The sequence below is a fragment of the Charadrius vociferus genome, unplaced genomic scaffold, assembly GCF_000708025.1.
Source record: "Charadrius vociferus isolate BGI_N301 unplaced genomic scaffold, ASM70802v2 scaffold32, whole genome shotgun sequence".
In the NCBI taxonomy this organism is placed as follows: Eukaryota; Metazoa; Chordata; class Aves; order Charadriiformes; family Charadriidae; genus Charadrius; species Charadrius vociferus.
The window spans coordinates 196,055-213,517 of NW_009647856.1; the positions used below are offsets into that span (position 1 = coordinate 196,055).

Sequence of the window (17,463 nt, forward strand, 5' to 3'; positions counted from 1 at the left end):
CAGGTTGCTCAAAGCCCCATCCAGCCTGGCCTTGAACACCTCCAGGGATGGGGCCTTAACAACCTCTCTGGGCAACCTGTTCCAGTGCCTTACCACCCTCAAAGGGAAAAATTTCTTCCTAATGTTTAACCTAAACCTGCCCTCTTCAAGTTTATAGCCATTCCCCCCTGTCCTGTCACTACATGCCCTAGTAAAAAGTCCTTCCCCAGCTCTCCTGTAGGCCCCCTTTAGGTACTGGAAGGCGGCAATAAGATCTCCCCGGAGCCTTCTCTTCTCCAGGCTGAACAGCCCCAACTCTCTCAGCCTCCCCTCATAGGAGAGGTGCTCCAGCCCTCAGATCATCCTCGTGGCTCTCCTCTGGACATGCTCCAGCAGGTCTATGTCCTTCTTATGTTGGGGACTCCAAAAAAAGAGAGTGGAGTAGAGGGGCAGAATCACCTCCTTTGACCTGCTGGCTGTGCTCCTTCTGATGCAGCCCAGGATACGGTTGGCCTTCTGGGCTGCGATTGCACATTGCTGCCTCATGCTGAGCTTCTGGTCAATCAGCACACCCAGGTCCTTCTCCTCAGGGCTGCTCTCCAGCTATTCCCTGCCAAGCCTGTATTTGTGCTTGGGATTGCCCCAACCCAGATGTAGGACCTTGCACTTGGCCTTGTTGAACTGCATGAGTTTGGCTTGGGCCCACCTCTCCAGCCTGTCTAGGTCCTTTTGGATGGCATCCCTCCCCTCCAGCGTGTCTACCTCGCCAAACATCATTCATTCTTCATTACACTGTTCTACACTCTCACAAATGATTCTCCTCTTTCGTTCCTTTCCATTTTTTTCATTCTTCCATGAATTTTAATGAGTCTTGAATTCTGCCCTTTGCTTGACTCTGAAATTCGCTCCACAAGAGCCTTAATTTCTACTGAATTGTACTGTACAAATTACAGTCTAAATTGCTGGTACTATTATTTCTTTCTTGCTCTACAAATCCTTCACCAATTTCTATCTTAAACATATTTTTCCCATCACTGCTGTGGATTTTCAGGTCTTGCCTTCTGCTTCCTCAGTCAGTTGTCTGTTGAATGCCATATTTAGATGACTTAGCAAGCCTAGCTCAATGGAATAGTTGAATTTCTTTTAGACTGTTACACTTGGTTCCTCATGTGCTGCTGATATGTTGCTACACATCATTATCTCTTAGTGACACAAAAATATATCTCAATATAACTCTGAAGGCATATTTCTTACCAGCATGTATGGTATGATCACTATGATTAAACATAAAAAATTACATTTCAATAAGAAATGCATTTGGATCTTCTCCAGATTGAATAGATGTCTTCGCTCTTTTATGGGAAAAATAGCACAAATTGTACTGTGTCATTATTTGAAGAAAACCTTTTAAAATGTCCTATGAAAACATCAACTGCTTAATTTATTCATACCTGATGATGAAACTAATCTGCTAGAAAATGGACTAAATGTATTTTAAGTTAGATGTTTGAAATATTGATCTCTTATTCTAAACATCTCATCATGCTCACAGCAAGACATCTATTGAATCTCACTAAATATCAGTTTTCCTATTGTTTTCTTCCTGAAATTGTTATATACAGTGTTTTTGAAATTTAAATATTGGATCTGGGCAATATAAAGCTATATACTGTTTGTAAAAGAAAAAGATTAGGTTTAAATGTGTATTGTTTGGCTTTCTGATCTCAAATTAGCCTATGAACTTAGAAATTTCCCAGGGTCAATAATCTTTATAAAGTAATCAGACAGGAAATTAATTCGTAGAAAGGCAACTTACAAATTGAAGTTGCCACAAAAGCAGTTATTTACATTAATGATAGGTTATGAAGTTACACAGTAAGAAAATATTTTCTTCTTTGAATAATCAGCAAATATCATAGAAATATTAATACTAATACAGTATTTGAATTTCATTTTACAATGCTCTTAATTTTTTTAATATTTCTGATTTACTGACTCTTGCTTTTTTTTAACAAATGTCAATAATGAGATTTGCCATCCAAATATTTATTAGACTTACACTACCCTCACAGCAGTAGCTACATACTAAATTTTGATTTATTAGTACTCATTGTCTTGTTTTGGTAAAATCAGTTATTTGGTGTTGCAGTAATTCTTTTTATGGGTAAAGCATTGCACTGGAAACTGGAAAAGATTCAGCGTGAGTAATAGGGATGATCAGAGGTATGGTACAACCTCCATAAAAGGAACAGAGAAGTAAGCAAGGAACCTGCGGTCTGGAAAGGAGGTGGCTGAGGGAATACGACGGAGATCTGTTCAGTCGCAAGTCGCGTGAAAAGGGTGGATAGGGATCAACTTCTTGCTGTTTACTTCCATACATAATCTCTTGGGCATGAAATTAACCTAGTTTGAAAATTCAGAATGAAGAAAAGAAGATGGCTGTTTCCAGAATGTATGGTTAAGCCGTGGAATTCCTTATCACAGGTTGCTTGAAGTTTACCTAAATCCTTATGGAGATTTGACAAATTCAATATGATTGCATAGATTTACTGCTTTGTGTTTCAGAGCAATATAAGACATAAACACTAGTTAGTAACTTTACAGTAGAAAAAAGAACCATCCATCCTGTTAGGAAGAAGAGAGGATTTACATCCAAATAAGAGCACTTTTTTCTGTAGCTGAGAATTGTTCGTAACCATGTAGAACAGAAACACTTAAATCATTTTTTTTAATGATATACATTTCCTGCCCATAAACACTTGCAGATCATAAGGCTACAGGTACAGGCAATGCCATCACATAATCTCAGTCTTCAGCTTCTACATTTTTTCCATTATAAAGCTCCAACATCCATCATTTTATAGCTATATATTGTAAGAATGAGTCAGTTGTTGCTGCACCACAAGGGATGCATCTGGATTGAATCTTGTTACCCAACATAAACGTCAGGCCATTAGGATTTGCTTCTTTAGGGATAATTCTGACTTGCCTTTCGTGAATGTTCATGTTTTTAACTGAAACAATGACCAAGTATGTACATTTTGTGTATATCATGGAAATTGGTGCAGTGCTAGTGCTGCTGCTTTCAGAGGAGAATATTCACTTCTGCATTGTGCTATGCTTATGGCTAAGCAGCTATTTCAATTGTCTCACTACACAGAATAAATTCAAAAAAAGACTGAAAAAAGAAGTGTTTATGCTTTCTTTGTCTGCCATATGAATTTGAACTTTTTGAGGAAAAAGGCGTCAGCAGAGAGTACATGTAGGAGTTACAGAAGCCGTGCTGTCAGGGACCTAGGGAGGGCAGGAGAAAGATGAAGAGGTAAGGAAGTAACTTGAAACAAAACAGCAAGTCCTTTTTTGTAAGTTGAATCTAGGGATATTATGGAAAATTTCTACAGAGTAACACCATTGCATGCTGCACATCTTGGTTATCTTTTGATTATATAAACAATATTTAAATTATGTGAAAAGAAAATGTATATTAAAACTTAAGGTAAATTGCTGAGAGTTGTAAAATGCCAAAAATAATGTTGACCGTACGGTGTTAATGCATTTACTTGTTCGCATGCAGTATAACACTATGTAAATGCTTATGTGATCACGTACTTTATAAAGAGCATCTTTGCTCATTCATAACTCAGATGATGCTCCCTTAATGAGCAGCAATTTATTATTTTATATTTTCATTGATGCTTGTGTGTGTCCTCAGGTCTTATTTACACAAAATTAAAATTGTGCAAATAAGTTAGAAAATTATGTTATTTCCTTCATATGTTATTCAATTCTTTGTAGTGTCTATATGTTTTGCAAACATTATTTCTCTTCACAACCTCTTCTGTTATTTTCTTTATAGGCGTAGAACCAGGGATGCAGAGATGAAGAGAGCAAACAAAGCTCTCTGACTTCCTTTGACTGAAAATACAATTTTAGTGCTATTTGCAAAATAATGTAGGGGCAGACTTAAAGTTAAGAGCAAATTCAGAACCTAACTTTGAAGGATATTTTAAATATGTATGCAGACAAACTATGCCAGTAAAAACAAGATAATCGTGTCTCACAGGCATTAAAATCTTGGCTTCAGCTTGTGCTACATACCCTAGCTGAGAATGTAGCGATTAAGTCATCACATCTGAGGCCGAATTCTGAAAGGCGTGCAGTTTCTCCTACACATGGATAAAAACCATTCAGTTATTTGGTTTAGAATGTTTCTGTATTGCAGGTAACAGCCTGTAAAGCTTGGACTGAAATAGGAAAGGTACAGAGGTCAATTTTTATAAATTTTGAATTGCCCATTCTAACTAGTCGAAAGTTAAAGCATTCACATCCTGCTATTTGTGAAATAAAAGAAGCCCAAGCAGCACTGCCTTGCTACAGCTACACTGGTAGACAGAAAAGATGAAGCTAGAGTGAGGATAGAGACAAAAAGTTCTAAAATTTTGTTTTATGACAGAAATTTCAGACTAAGTTTTTTCTTTGCATCTGTTTAGGTGAGACTTATAAAAAAATCATGCACAATCACATACTTTTGGGTCGCCAAAGAGCTAAGATCTACCAGTGATCACCATATGTTAGTGCCTGCGTTCCTGTTTTACATGTGAAAAAAATAGCCATGTGTCAAAGGCAATAATCTGGTACTAGGGAATTTTTTTTCAGAATGATAAATATATACTATTTATACATGACAAATATGTGCATTTTTGTGTCTCTGTGTGCATGCACACGTGTTATTTATCCATGTAGCCCTTAGTCTGTTTACCTCAGGGCTAATTCTTGAAAGTTTTAAAGCGCTTCATGCAACCAGTGTTTTTCATTCAATCCACTACATAAGTATTTCCTTCTTTCCCCTATAGAGGTAGAATTTCCATTCCAGTAAATGACAAATTATACTGGCCTTAGGCCAAGATTAGTAGGCCTGGAAGATCAGCTCAGTGACAAATTTAAGGCATCTCACCATGGTTTTAGGCCGGACATCACAGAAGAGAAGAGATTCTCACTGAAGCTAAAGCTTTGCTTGAGCAGCAAAATGTTCTGTGATGCTCACAGCACCATTAGGTGAAGAAGTACCATTTTAGGTTCTTTGGTTCTTGAGTGAACAAATCTGCAGGATCTTCAAGAGAAGGATTCCACAAACACAAATTATGGTCTACCTTCTCCTTCTCTTTGGAGTGAATATTTTCAGGTTTGAAAAAGATTCAGCAGTGTCAGAGTACAAAGGAGAAAAGTGTATTTTATGAATGTATGTGGCCTTTCATAGGAGTTTCACTGCAAAGGAAAAGTGTGCATAGTATGCCAAAGTTATAACTACCCATGTTTCACGAGAAGCAAGGTTTTATGTGGGATTCTCTGATGCACAGAATAAAATATGCACTTCAGCGTGCATTTTGCCAAACATTTTCGTTCATATGATCACCTGTCAGAGGTGCAACTGTCAAATGTAAGATGAAAAATACATGAACACATTGAGTTGGTCAAATTGTCCCTTTGTAGGAATGTGTAGAAGAACTCATGTAGAAGATGGAATATCTTAATGGTAGTAGCAGTAGCAATAATAATAATAATACCTTATACCTATGTATCACTTGCCATCTGCAGGTAACTAAAATGTTTTGTAAACAGCTTTTGCAATTTCCTGATGTGTAAAGTTATCTCCGCTCCATTTTATAAGCTGGGAAAGGTCACTGAATGGTTTGGTCTGTTATTTTCCAAAATGATCTGTTTTACAGGGCATACAAAAAAGCTGATACCTGAGTTACAAAGCTGCTGGAATTGAAGTCAGTAGGATCTGTAGGTGCTTATTTGTTCTAAAAATGAGGATAGAAATTGTAGTCAATAGGTATCACAGCAGGAATTACAGGGCCCTGCAGCCACAGTTAACTGGCCTGAGCTCCACAGAGCAAATCAGAAGCCAGAACTCCCGAGTGACAGTCCTGAGATTCTTACCTATTCCTTTCCAAGAAAATAATGTAATTTATACAGATACAGTTGTTTGTTCATTTTGAGGGGGGGGGGGGGGGAAGAGAGAAAAGTTAATATACACAAAAATGGGCATTTGCAGAGAATAAATGTATTTGGGGCTGGTCCTTTAAGCACAAACCTTTAGGTTCTGGGCTGTGCTCAATTTTAAGAGTCCAAATTCAACATATTGTAATATATACAGTGGAACTTATATGAATGTTAGTCTAATGAACACATAGCATAATATATAAGCAATGGAAAATAGCCTCTTAATGCATCTCTTCTTTTTTCATTGATGTTCACAGCCAAGGGCTGAATGACTTCACTATTAACAAAGGGTACATAGAAAACTGAAGTGCCTGAAGTGGATCAAAGGATTGATGTTAATGTAGCGTAAATTAAGAAAAACAGAGTAGGGATGTCACCTAAGAATGACTAGTTTGTTTGTTGCTCTTTCAGGAGTTCTGCAAGGGCACAAAATACCTGGAACACTGCCATGTCTTACTGCCCTCCGCTGATGGATGAAGCTGTGAGAGCAGTGGCATTTCACTGCCACACACTAACATCTGTCACCATAGCGGGTTGCCCAAAGGGATGTATAAGAAATGGGGTAATAGTTCTGGGATTGCTATTGCAAAGAATTACTTAGGACTTCATTCAGAAATTTGACCTGGTGGCATTTGCGTCTTGTCACAATTCTACAATGTACTCAACTAATTTAGATATCAGAGCTTAAGTTCAACTGACTTTCCATGAGTTCTAAGTTCTGAAACTTGGCTCTCGAGAGTGTTTGGTGTTCTTCTAATGGTTACAGTTACAACATAAAGGTGTCCATACTGGATCAGGGAAAAGTTTGTCTCTCCAGGGGCTGATGTCGAGGGAAGGGTGAAGAGAGAAGGGCTTTTAGTGATAGTTCCTGCAAACACACTCTCAGCTTCTGGTGCTTTGGGTGTTTCCAAAAGGTGGTGTCTTTGCTTTAATAACTCTTGTTATTTTCATTGATGGGAAAAGTTGTTGCAGTGTTGCTTCCATCACTATCAAGTGGGAATATACGAAGTTTATTACTACTTTTGGAAAAGCTAATGTTGAACTATCCTTTAAAATGTCATTGTATTCATTGGACCAGTTTCCCCCTTTTTTCCTACTGAAGTGCCTATATCCTTCCACAATAAGTCTGCAGCCATTGCTTATTCCTCCCTTCCTCCTCTCCAACACTCATCTCCATAACCCACAACCCTTGACTATCCTTTCAGCTCTCCACACAGTCCTCATGTCCTCTTATTTACAGCAGTGGCTGAACACTTTAGCCTCCTGGCCAACTAGTTTGAGTTGACCCATCTGACTAGTTAGCCAGCACTAAGTTATATGTACTCTGATTGGTTTGTTAGTCTTCCAAATGTTCATAAGTTTCTCAGCATCTAGGCCAAACCCCACAGGCTGTCTCTCAGACCTGGCAGGCCAAGGAAGTCGCTCTGTGTCTTAGAATAGACCTTGGTTTATATCTTACAGGTACCTATACCTTACAGGTACAGGTACAGGTACAGGTACCTATACAGGTACAGGTACCTATACCTCACAGGTACAGGTACAGCATTAATTATTATATACATGGATCTCAATCCCCTGTATCCTTTGCTTTTAGATAGATATTAAACTATTTGTCCATAATAACAGTGATAATAGAAGTTGAGATGGAGATCTTCCCAAAGTAGTTGAAGTTAGGCAGTTTTGCAAGAAGTCTTCTCTGCCACGCTTTCCACTACACCTTACTGACTAACACAGAAGAAAAAAAACCCAAGAAAAACCTATAAAATGGCAGTAGATACATTTGGGCTGGAACATGGGAGAGTTTCTGATTATCAGAGCAGTGAATTGTAAAACACCATCCTGGGAAAGGAGACGGGGGCAAAGTATTAAAGAATGTTAGGATGGCTCTTGATAAGGCAATGAACTGGGTAGTTCCTGCGAATGGGAACAAGAAGTAGACTCAGTGACCCAGTAATCCCCTTCCAATGCTTTGTTCCTAGATGGTATCTTTTCTTTAAATGGTTATAAAACCAATCTGTTAACTGCTAATACCCTACTATTTTCAGAAAAGAACATCAAGACTCTTTCAAATAAACCTACACACAAGTTTACAAGTCTCTTTTTGACTTGAATCCAGCTTGCAGCTCCATAAAATGAGATGGGTACACCTTTGGATGTTAAAACTAATGGGTCTTTCAAATACTTTGGCAATCTGTAGTGTAAATTGAGGGGATCCTGCTGCTAAGTAAGGAAATATTTTCCACTCAGAGACTGTTAAAGAACGGTCAGGAGATTAAAGTAAGAATGAATCTGTTCCAAAGGATATATGCTACTATGTCTGACAGTCGTGTCCTACATCATCAGCTATATTATATAAAAAAAAGAATTAAAAAAAAATTGTAGCAAGAAAACATAGAAAAAATCAGTATACAAATACATGTCCATTAAGAGTGTTTTGGCGTGTGCTATGCAGGTTACTCTAAAATTAGAAGAGCTTATCACTTTAATCATCTACTGGGGCAAATTAATTGTCTTTGAACAAACTCCACTGCTTCAGTGAAAGTGCAGTGAGCCTCCCTGTCCCGTTTCTGTATACCTAGGACAGGTATAAGTCATTTTGCAAATGCTGATACTAAAATATTCAGCAGTGCAGTTCTAAATCTTATTCAAGGAATGAGCCTGATTCAAGACTAGTTCTTATTTCATAGGAAAAAAATGAAGTTGCTGTGGGAAACATATCCTACACATGAAAAAATATAGCAAGAACTGAAAATAAACCTCTAGTTAAGTGAATAAATCAGCTATTTAAATAGCAAAGGTCTGAAGACACAGTTTGATGGACAGTGAATTCTGTAATTCAGTCAATTAAAGGGAACAGGATTGACTGTATGATGAATGTAGATTTCTCCTAAATGCATCTGATACCGATCACTGAGTTCAGCAACTTTGCTTTATTTCAATAGGAATATTAATCTATTTATTAATATTTTAATCTACTTATTAATCTATTGCAGCTCTAATATTAAGCATATAGCTAAATCTGGAATAAGCAAAGCACAGAATTACCTCTATATTCCAGGAGGACTGTACCATGCAACAGTGTGCTAATTTTCTGTTTCACAATGCAAGGTCCCAGCTTCATCTTGCCTACTTGGCCCTTTTAGATTCTCATGAGATTGGCTGTTTAATGCACCTGAAACTCTCATCTCTCTTTCCACCATCCCACTCCACTGATTTTAATCAAGTGTCTTTTACAGGTCTCTGGCATGTCCCCTCTTGAATTTTGGTCCTGACTAAACAAGGTAATTCAAGTACGTACATAATTTATTCTTGGCTGTTTCCACCAAGGTCAGTGGAGCAATTAAGTAGCTTACATGACTGCTTACGTACCTTAAAGACTCTGTTTCATGAGTTTCTCAAATGCGACTTCCAGCATTAATGGCAATGAGTATCAGTTTAGAAAAATGGACTTGTGAGGTGAAACTCAGCAGCTCTGCCTCAGAGCTAAAGAAGAAGAAATATATGTTAAAATGGTCTTGGTGTGGGACACTTATTTCTAATAGAGAACTGAGATACAAACCTGATATGACTAAACTAAAGTGCAGCCTAATAGTTTAGTGAGAACAGTGCAAGAGCAGGTCAGGCTAAAGGCTTATATGTACTACATGCAAAATTATGAGGTTGGGAAATTTAAACCATTCTGATTAGGTGAAAAAAATCCCAGAATACTTTAGACTGTAAAGGAATGACAGTTAACTAAGACCTAATAAGCTCCTGATATGTAAGTGATGGTTCCTGTAGAGCCTCATGCAGAGATTAAGAATTTTGCTGTGGCAGAAACTTTACGTCCATGAAGTATTTTAAAACATAGTTTTCCCATAAATCAGACACTAAAATTGTACTCTGTTTTTTTCTGTCAACTATTCAATAATCTTCTAACTTCTGCGTGTCTTGTTGCTTCATTTACAGATGATTGATACTTGTATCCAACACTTGGCTGCAGCCTCCCATTATATCCACTTCTTGGATGTCTCAGGTTGCATTCATCTTACTGACAAAGCACTGAAATATCTTTGGAAAGGTTGTAAGTAACTCCAGGTTCACAAGATGCTGTACTGTAGAAATATTACCAAGTAAGAGGATGCTTCCCAATCTTAATTCAGAGGTTGCTGTAAACACAAACCCATGAGGTTTTTTCTTCAATAGCATCGTGGTGCCACGTGAGGTATCTGGCTTGAGCCATCTTGCTCCTTTATCTACAGGGTGTCCACATTGCTGCCTCACGATTCCTGTGGTGGCGGGTATTTACATATTTTAGTGTCAGCCAGAAGTGAAGGGAAATAGGGACCCCCTCTGTCTTTATGGCAGACAATGTCCTCTTAGGGAAGTTCCTGCAGACACAGGATCTCACCTCAAGGGCACATGGGGACATGAGGGAGAAAACCAGACTGGGCCTAATGCTCTCGGCCATCGCACTGTGTACTTGAGCTCACTCCGAGGGCTTGCAGGAGCCTGTTTCCCCATGACTGCATGTCAGTATATGACAGAAGCAGATTTGACCACTGATGTGGGCTTGTGCTCAAACTGCAGCATAGCTATGGCGAATGAGTCAAGGTATCATAAGCATAGTTTCATGAAATACAAGTGAAACATACTTGTTATATATCTACAATTGGAAAAAACAGGTCATCTACCACAATGTAGTCCAACTTCTCTACTGGTGTAAATGGACCCAGTCTCTTGATTCCCCATTGCATTTAAAAGCATCAGTTCTGGTCAGGTTTAGATATGATTTTTCAGCTGTGACTCTCCAAGATGCTGATCTAATGTCCATCACCCTTCCACAGGCATTAAGAGCATCACAGGATGGGGCTTTGAGCAACCTCGTCTAGTGGGAGGTGTTCCTGCCCGTGGCAGAGGGGTTGGATCTCGTCCCTTCCAACCTAAACCACTCTATGACTCTATGACACAGACCTGGCGCTGTACACCTAGAACTGCACAGCGGCCAGACACGCCAAAGGGACTGAAACTGTTTGGAAAAGAACTAAAGTTTAAGCATGGTTGATACATCGATTACTTAATCAAATTTTGTGACTTCAGTAAGAGTAAAAAATATGTAATACTATATTATGTGGAAAGTATACAACCTAGGAGAGCCTTAACCCCACTCTAACAGGACCACTGTAGACAACGCACTCTGTGTTAAATCATTCCAGGGTTTAATCGTCACTTCAGAGACCACAAGACCAATGCAAATGCTTAATAACTTTGAAGATATTTCCAGTGTGCTTCATGCTTTCCAAACCCTCCTTGGTTTATTTCCCTCTAACTGTCTCACCACAAACAATTCTGTTGTCATTACTTTTATTTTCTTTGCTTCTCTCTGACTTGGTCTTCTTAATGTCATCTCAGAACTTCCATCTCAAAACCTCTACTTCTAATTAAATACTTGTTAGAACAGAAAGTGTTTTTGAAAGACTGGTGTGCAAGAGTATGAATTGAAAAAAATTATTCTAAACTAACTACACTGTTCATTCTGAAAAAAAGATATTTCAAATACAATAATTTCCTCGTAACTTCCTGATTTGCAGTTTTTCTCATACTAATCCTTGAGGGATTTTCTTTTACCCACCGATTACTGTTGTTGACTTGCTTTTTCTGTGACTTCATATTTATGTTCAGAGCTCTAAACAGTGTGTCAGCCCTTTTGGGCTCTGGTTGCTTATACATCTTCCCGTAGAAGTGAGATATAGTAGGAACAGAAATTTGGGTTCAGTTCCAATTTATGTCAGGTGAGCCATGATCAGAGAGCTGACCTGACTTCTCAGAAAACCATTTGCACTATTGTAGCCTTTGCAGGATACCCAGGATTATGCCTCTGCCTCAGAGTCCCATATGTTATGGGTTCTCCAAACGTCTTGATTAAACTCTTCTGACTCAGCCAAGGAATTTCCCAACCAGTTATTTTTACTGTAAAGAAAGCCCTGGAGAGTTATAGATCTTTACAAAACAAAAAGCAATCATGAGACACACATCTCCACCCAGTGTTATCTTTGCCCTTTTTGTGATTTTTAGAATTAGGCAAACTTTGCCAATTTTACTTTCTTGAGCCTGGTTTTCTGGTATGCGACGGAGGATGGTTCGTTTCTTTGCCAGCTTCACTCTATAATACTTTGCACCATATGTTCGATGGTAGGAAACTCTTACCCCATGCTGTTTGAGTCTGGGACAAAAACTATCATCAGGTGGATCGACCATGTAGAACAATTCAGTACTGAAGACTTTTTCCTTGTTCCTTCCAACAAGTTTGAAGAGCCTCCCTAGACCTAGACAGGCTGCAGAATAGATTGACCATATCAAGATCAGAGCGGCTTTTCCATGCAGACTCTAAAACTGTGATTAGATAGAATGATATTCAGAAAATAAAGGAGTTCACAGCTAGATACAGATATATTCCAGATCCTGTATCTGTCCCAGTTTTGAAAAAACTTTTTTATTGTAGTTCAAGGCCAATATTGTGAAGGATTATTTGTTTTCTGCCAATAACTACACCAAAAGCACAGTAAAATATGGCAGTGATGCTACACCATTAGTCATCTCGCAGCAGATTTTCAGTAATGACATCAAAAGCAATGACAGTACTGTCACTTGTATGCCACATTATATTTTTATAGAACTATGTATTTCATTCACAACCTCTATGTTTTTAGTAATGAATAATAAGCAACATATTGTCAGGAAAATGAACAACAGGGTCTCATTCTCTGTTTTCAGACTAACTCTTACAACCGTACTTGGGTTCTTAGATTTTCATAGAATGCAGAGGAAAAGGCTGTTTTCAGGTGTAATTTACATTCTGCAGGTGTGAAACATACATCTCAGGGACATGTCCTTCCCTGTTTAAGGAGATGGAAGAGGACATCTATGTAAAAATCAGATTAATCTGGAGAACTAAACATGCTAGTGGCTTAGGTTGTAAGTAAGCAATAGAAGAAATATGTTTTAAGTTTAAAGTTGCCCTACAAAATCTGTAAATCGTATATACTTCATTTTGCCGAAGGAATTCCCTGTTATTTATTATTAAACACTAACCAGTCCTACCAAACATCTCTTAATAGATTGAACCTTGCAAATATTGAGGCATATCTCTTGTATTGTGTCACATTCTTTTCCAAAGTTTTATTTTTACTGTTGCGTTAGATTAAAATAGAAAACATATGGAGCCACAAAGTTCTTCAAGTTTCAGTCCAATGCAGCTTCATAGGAAACAGTTACGAGCATATAAATTGTCCATTCTTTCCAGTATCAGGTAGCATTCAAGATTATATTTGCCAACATACTACCCTGGTTCCAGGTTTATTAAATGTTAGAAGAAAAAAAAGGCTCTGGCCTGATATCCTGCTGCATATTTCTGTATCCAGAGGCTAACGACCTTTCAATTAATTCTGTTTCTAAATGCCAGAAAGAATCATGGATAACCTACCTGCGGGAGTAAATTATATTGATACAATTGCTTTCTTCTACTAGAGGAAAAGAAAGCTAACTAACCACTTTTAAAAATGTGGCTTCTGTAGGAAAAGGTTGGATTGGTTGGAATTCACTTAGGACTAATCCTAGAAGAAATGACACCCTGGCAGCTTTGGAGATACACTTCTCCTCCCTGTAAAACATTCTCCTTAAACTTCAAAACACAAACACCATTTAAAGTCAGGTGCAGTGCTGAGAAAGGTGTGGCTCTCTGTTAGCATTTCTGGGTTCAAAAGGAGGAAAGAAATCTGCCGTTGCCTTGAGACGCCCTCGCCAGCCAGCCTTGGGCGCTCACCAAACGGCATCTCGTCTGCAACAGTTTGGTTCCACCAAAAGCTGTTCTTTGAGAGCAAAATTAAATGCTTCCTGCACTAATATGAAACCAGTTACATTTCTTCTAAACTCATGACTACTCTGTTAACAAGTGACTCATCAACAAATACTATTACAATTTTTGCCTTTTAAATGGAAATTACATTGGGTCTTAATATGACATTTGGAGAACATTCTAACTTTTGGTTTGGGTTTTTTTGTTGTTCTGTTTTCTGATGGTTGCTGTAGGTTAGAAAGGAGATTGCAAGAACTCTGTTTTCTTGAAAAAAGCAGAATTTCTTAGGTATTATCCAGATATTTAGGTCTCAAGGCAGGAAGGATTTGGGAGTCCAACACACGTAATCAGAAATGAAGACAGCCTACACATGATTTGGTAAAGGACTAAGAATAATTACTCTGAAGTTTTCTCTTGAAGAAGCAACAAAAATACCATAGTACTGTCTTCTTACTGACTGTAAATTGCTCTTCAGAAGTGACGAGTAGGCTCCTGCAGTGCCAAGTTTCAGCCATCGTGTGCTCTTGAGCTGGGTGCCATAAAAAGACACAACTTCTGCAGCTGACACAGACCTCAGAGCACTTCGGACTTTATGTAGTCTTATCACTTTTTGTAACCTGGAGTGTGCTTGCAGGATGCTTTCTGCTTTTCCTGTTAGCTCTCTGCCTCAACTTGCCTCTTCGGCTTAATTTCTCTTGCATTTGCACTATAAGCAGTTCTCCATGTTTAAATTTTTCTTTTCCATTACTTTTTATGTGATTGTTTTTTGTAACCTTACTTTTTACTCTGATTGTTGTTTGTGACCTCATCTCAAAAATTCCTTTTCAAAAGCTCTGTTTTTTATTATGATGCACCCAGTCAAACAGTTCTGAATTCTGGAATGGCTCGGGATTCAGACCGTGATGCAGAACTGTATTTCCTAGCTACCCCCTCTTAGTAAAAGCGATTGAAACTTCGGGTAAGGATTCAATTATATATTCCAGTGCTGCTTGAGCCATTTGTTTGGGCCAGTGCTTTTGTCTGACTTATACCAAGAGATATTTGCTTTGCCAAAGATGTAATTATTTGCTGAAACGCTTTTATTAATCAATGTGCTTATTTAAGACATTATATAAATAAATAAGCAGGCTCTATCATAGTACAGTATATCTTAAAAAAAAGACCTATTTTGCCATGTGTTGATGATTAATGAATGGCTGTTTCTGGCAAACCAATCAACTGTAGCTCCAGGCATGGGACAGCCTAAGTTTCAAAAAAAATAGTAACAGCTCCCCTTATACACGCTTCAGACAGCCATACATTGCAGTTTCCATAAAAAACAGGAATTTGGACTTGGATAAGTTGATTTTTATTTTATAGCTTAGAGCTTATAGCTCATATAAATTGTGCACACATTCCTCAATGGCACAGGCCTCCCTAATATAAAAACAGATAGAGCCTTGTCTTCATGTGGTTCATACAGTGTGTTAGTGTTAGATTTTTAAAAAAAAACCATCCTGCAGTGGTTGAAAAGGAGCCCTCCTTGCTTTGCTACTTTTGTCCCTTTTGCACCCCTCCCCGCTTCCTGCTCCCTGCTGCGGTGGTGCAAACACTACAGCTCTGCACGACTGCCTCTTTTGTAACCAGCTTCAGCATTTTCACTTTGGGAAAAAAAAAAAAACCTGTAGGAGCATTACTGGCAGATAACAGACCGCTTTCATTGGGGTTTTTTTTCTAGTATTGTCTAGATGCCATATATTATATTGTTACAGAGCTTAGGAAACTGGCCAGCAGGGAGAAAGGCTACCTCGCTGTGGCTGTGACACAGCAGGTCAGGTTGAATCTCCTGAAGAGGACAGGAGACGTAGAGAGCTGGCTCTTCCCCAACGAGCACATGAGTATGCTCAGCCCGGGGGAGCTTTCTGGAGCGCAAGAGCCAGCGGTGGGGGGAGGCTGGGGGAGGCGGGTGCTCTGTGCAGCTGGGAGCAGGCTGACAGCCAAGTCGCAGAAGTGATGGAAAGAAAGAGACATTCAAAAGACTGAAAGTGGCTGGTTTTGTTTCTTCAGCTCAGGAAGGGAATGAAAGTTGCTGGACTGATACCGCCTGGAAAGGAGGGAGAAGAAAGAGTTGCTCTTCAATTTGTTTTTAGCGTGTCTCACTCAGCAGACCTGATTTTTTCCTATTTTTGTGTCATTTTGCTCTAGTTTGTTGGTTTTGTGTTTTAATACTGCACAGGGGCAGTGGCCACAAAATGCCAAGGGAGATCAGAGGGGTCATGGGTGGTTTTGGACACCATAAGCAATTCTCTTCTGCTTCAGCTATCACAGAAGCTACGAAACACAGCCTTAGGCATGCTCGGGGCCAGTGCAGGTAGCAGTAAGGCTCCGTAACACTGCCCATTGCGTATTCAATTCAGTTTCAGAAACCATACACTTTATAAAGAGGTGGGTGACAGAAGATAACTACAAGTGAGGAGGTTAGATCTGTGCTTTAGGCTCCCCAGTCCAGACAGACACTGACACACAAGTGCCCATGAGGGCCACCAAGACCATTAAAGGGCTGGAGCATGTGAGGTGTAAAGAGAGGCTGAGAGAATTGCGCTGCTCAGTCACAAGAAGAGAAAGCTCCGGCTGGAGGAGACCTTACTGCTGTCTCTAACTCTGATCAGAGGACAAAGAAGAGAAGACATGGCCAGACTGTTCTCAAAGGTGCACTGATAGGACAAGTCGCATAGGTAAAGTTCTGATTACATACAAGGAAACTTTTTTAATCAGGAGGCTAGTCAAACACTTGAACAGGATCCCAGAGAGGGTGTGCAGTCTTCATCCCTAGAGATATTCAGAGCTGGCAAAGACATGACGCACCTAGTCCAGTCGGATCCATTTAGAGCAGGACCAGGACTAAATGATCTCCAGCAGCCACTTCCACCCTAATGTATTCTACGACTCTGTAACCTAACCAATTATCTTATTTTCTAGTTTCCACAACATCTCTTATAACATTGATAGCCTCAGTTAAAACAAGGAATTCTTGCTCATTAAATGTAGCGTTTAATGTTCTTTGTAGAAACAGTCTTTGAAAACTTTTTTTACTCTTGTAATTTTTTTTTTCCACTCTTGTTGCAGACAGGCTGTTTTGAAATACACAGCCAAATTGGAGAAACAAGAACATAATGATGCTGACCCTCCTTCCTGGTTTGGATATGACCAGGATGGTAACGTACTCACCTTCACCAAAAAACACAAATCAGAGCCTGAATAAACAAATTCTTCAAAAGGAAAGATGAAGAAATTGCACAACATCTTCTACAGTTCAAGGCGTTTTCACTAGAGCATGAAAAGAACACTATATTATTTTTCTTAAAACCAATCATACTTTAATAAAAGGTTGTTTGTTGAATTATTAAGGAAGCATTGCAAATCTTTCTTGCAGGAGCGTGTACGCCTTCAAGCAAGACAGTCACACTGCAATAACATTGCTAACTTTCATATGTTGATTCAAGCTGTCTTCATCTTTCAATAATGAGAAGTTTTTGTAGTCCCATGCAGAGTAAGCAATAAAAAAATCTGCGTGTGTTTGGGGTTCTTGTTTGCCATGAAGGTCCTCTCCAGCACATAAACACTCTGACTTCCCACAGAACTTCACACTTGGCATGGCTGCTACT

The 17,463-nt window shown here is 38.9% G+C and overlaps 1 protein-coding gene across 1 annotated transcript in view; it reads left to right on the plus strand.

Annotated features, from left to right (window-relative positions):
* FBXL13 (F-box and leucine-rich repeat protein 13) overlaps positions 1–17,085 on the plus strand; it is an 87,609-nt gene extending 70,524 nt beyond the window's left edge. Inside the window, 5 exon segments of the mRNA XM_009882996.1 lie at positions 6,397–6,434; positions 6,436–6,547; positions 9,934–10,097; positions 16,925–17,021; positions 17,023–17,085. Of these exon segments, the coding sequence (XP_009881298.1) occupies positions 6,397–6,434; positions 6,436–6,547; positions 9,934–10,097; positions 16,925–17,021; positions 17,023–17,085 (474 nt within the window).
* The last annotated feature ends 378 nt before the right edge of the window (positions 17,086–17,463 follow it).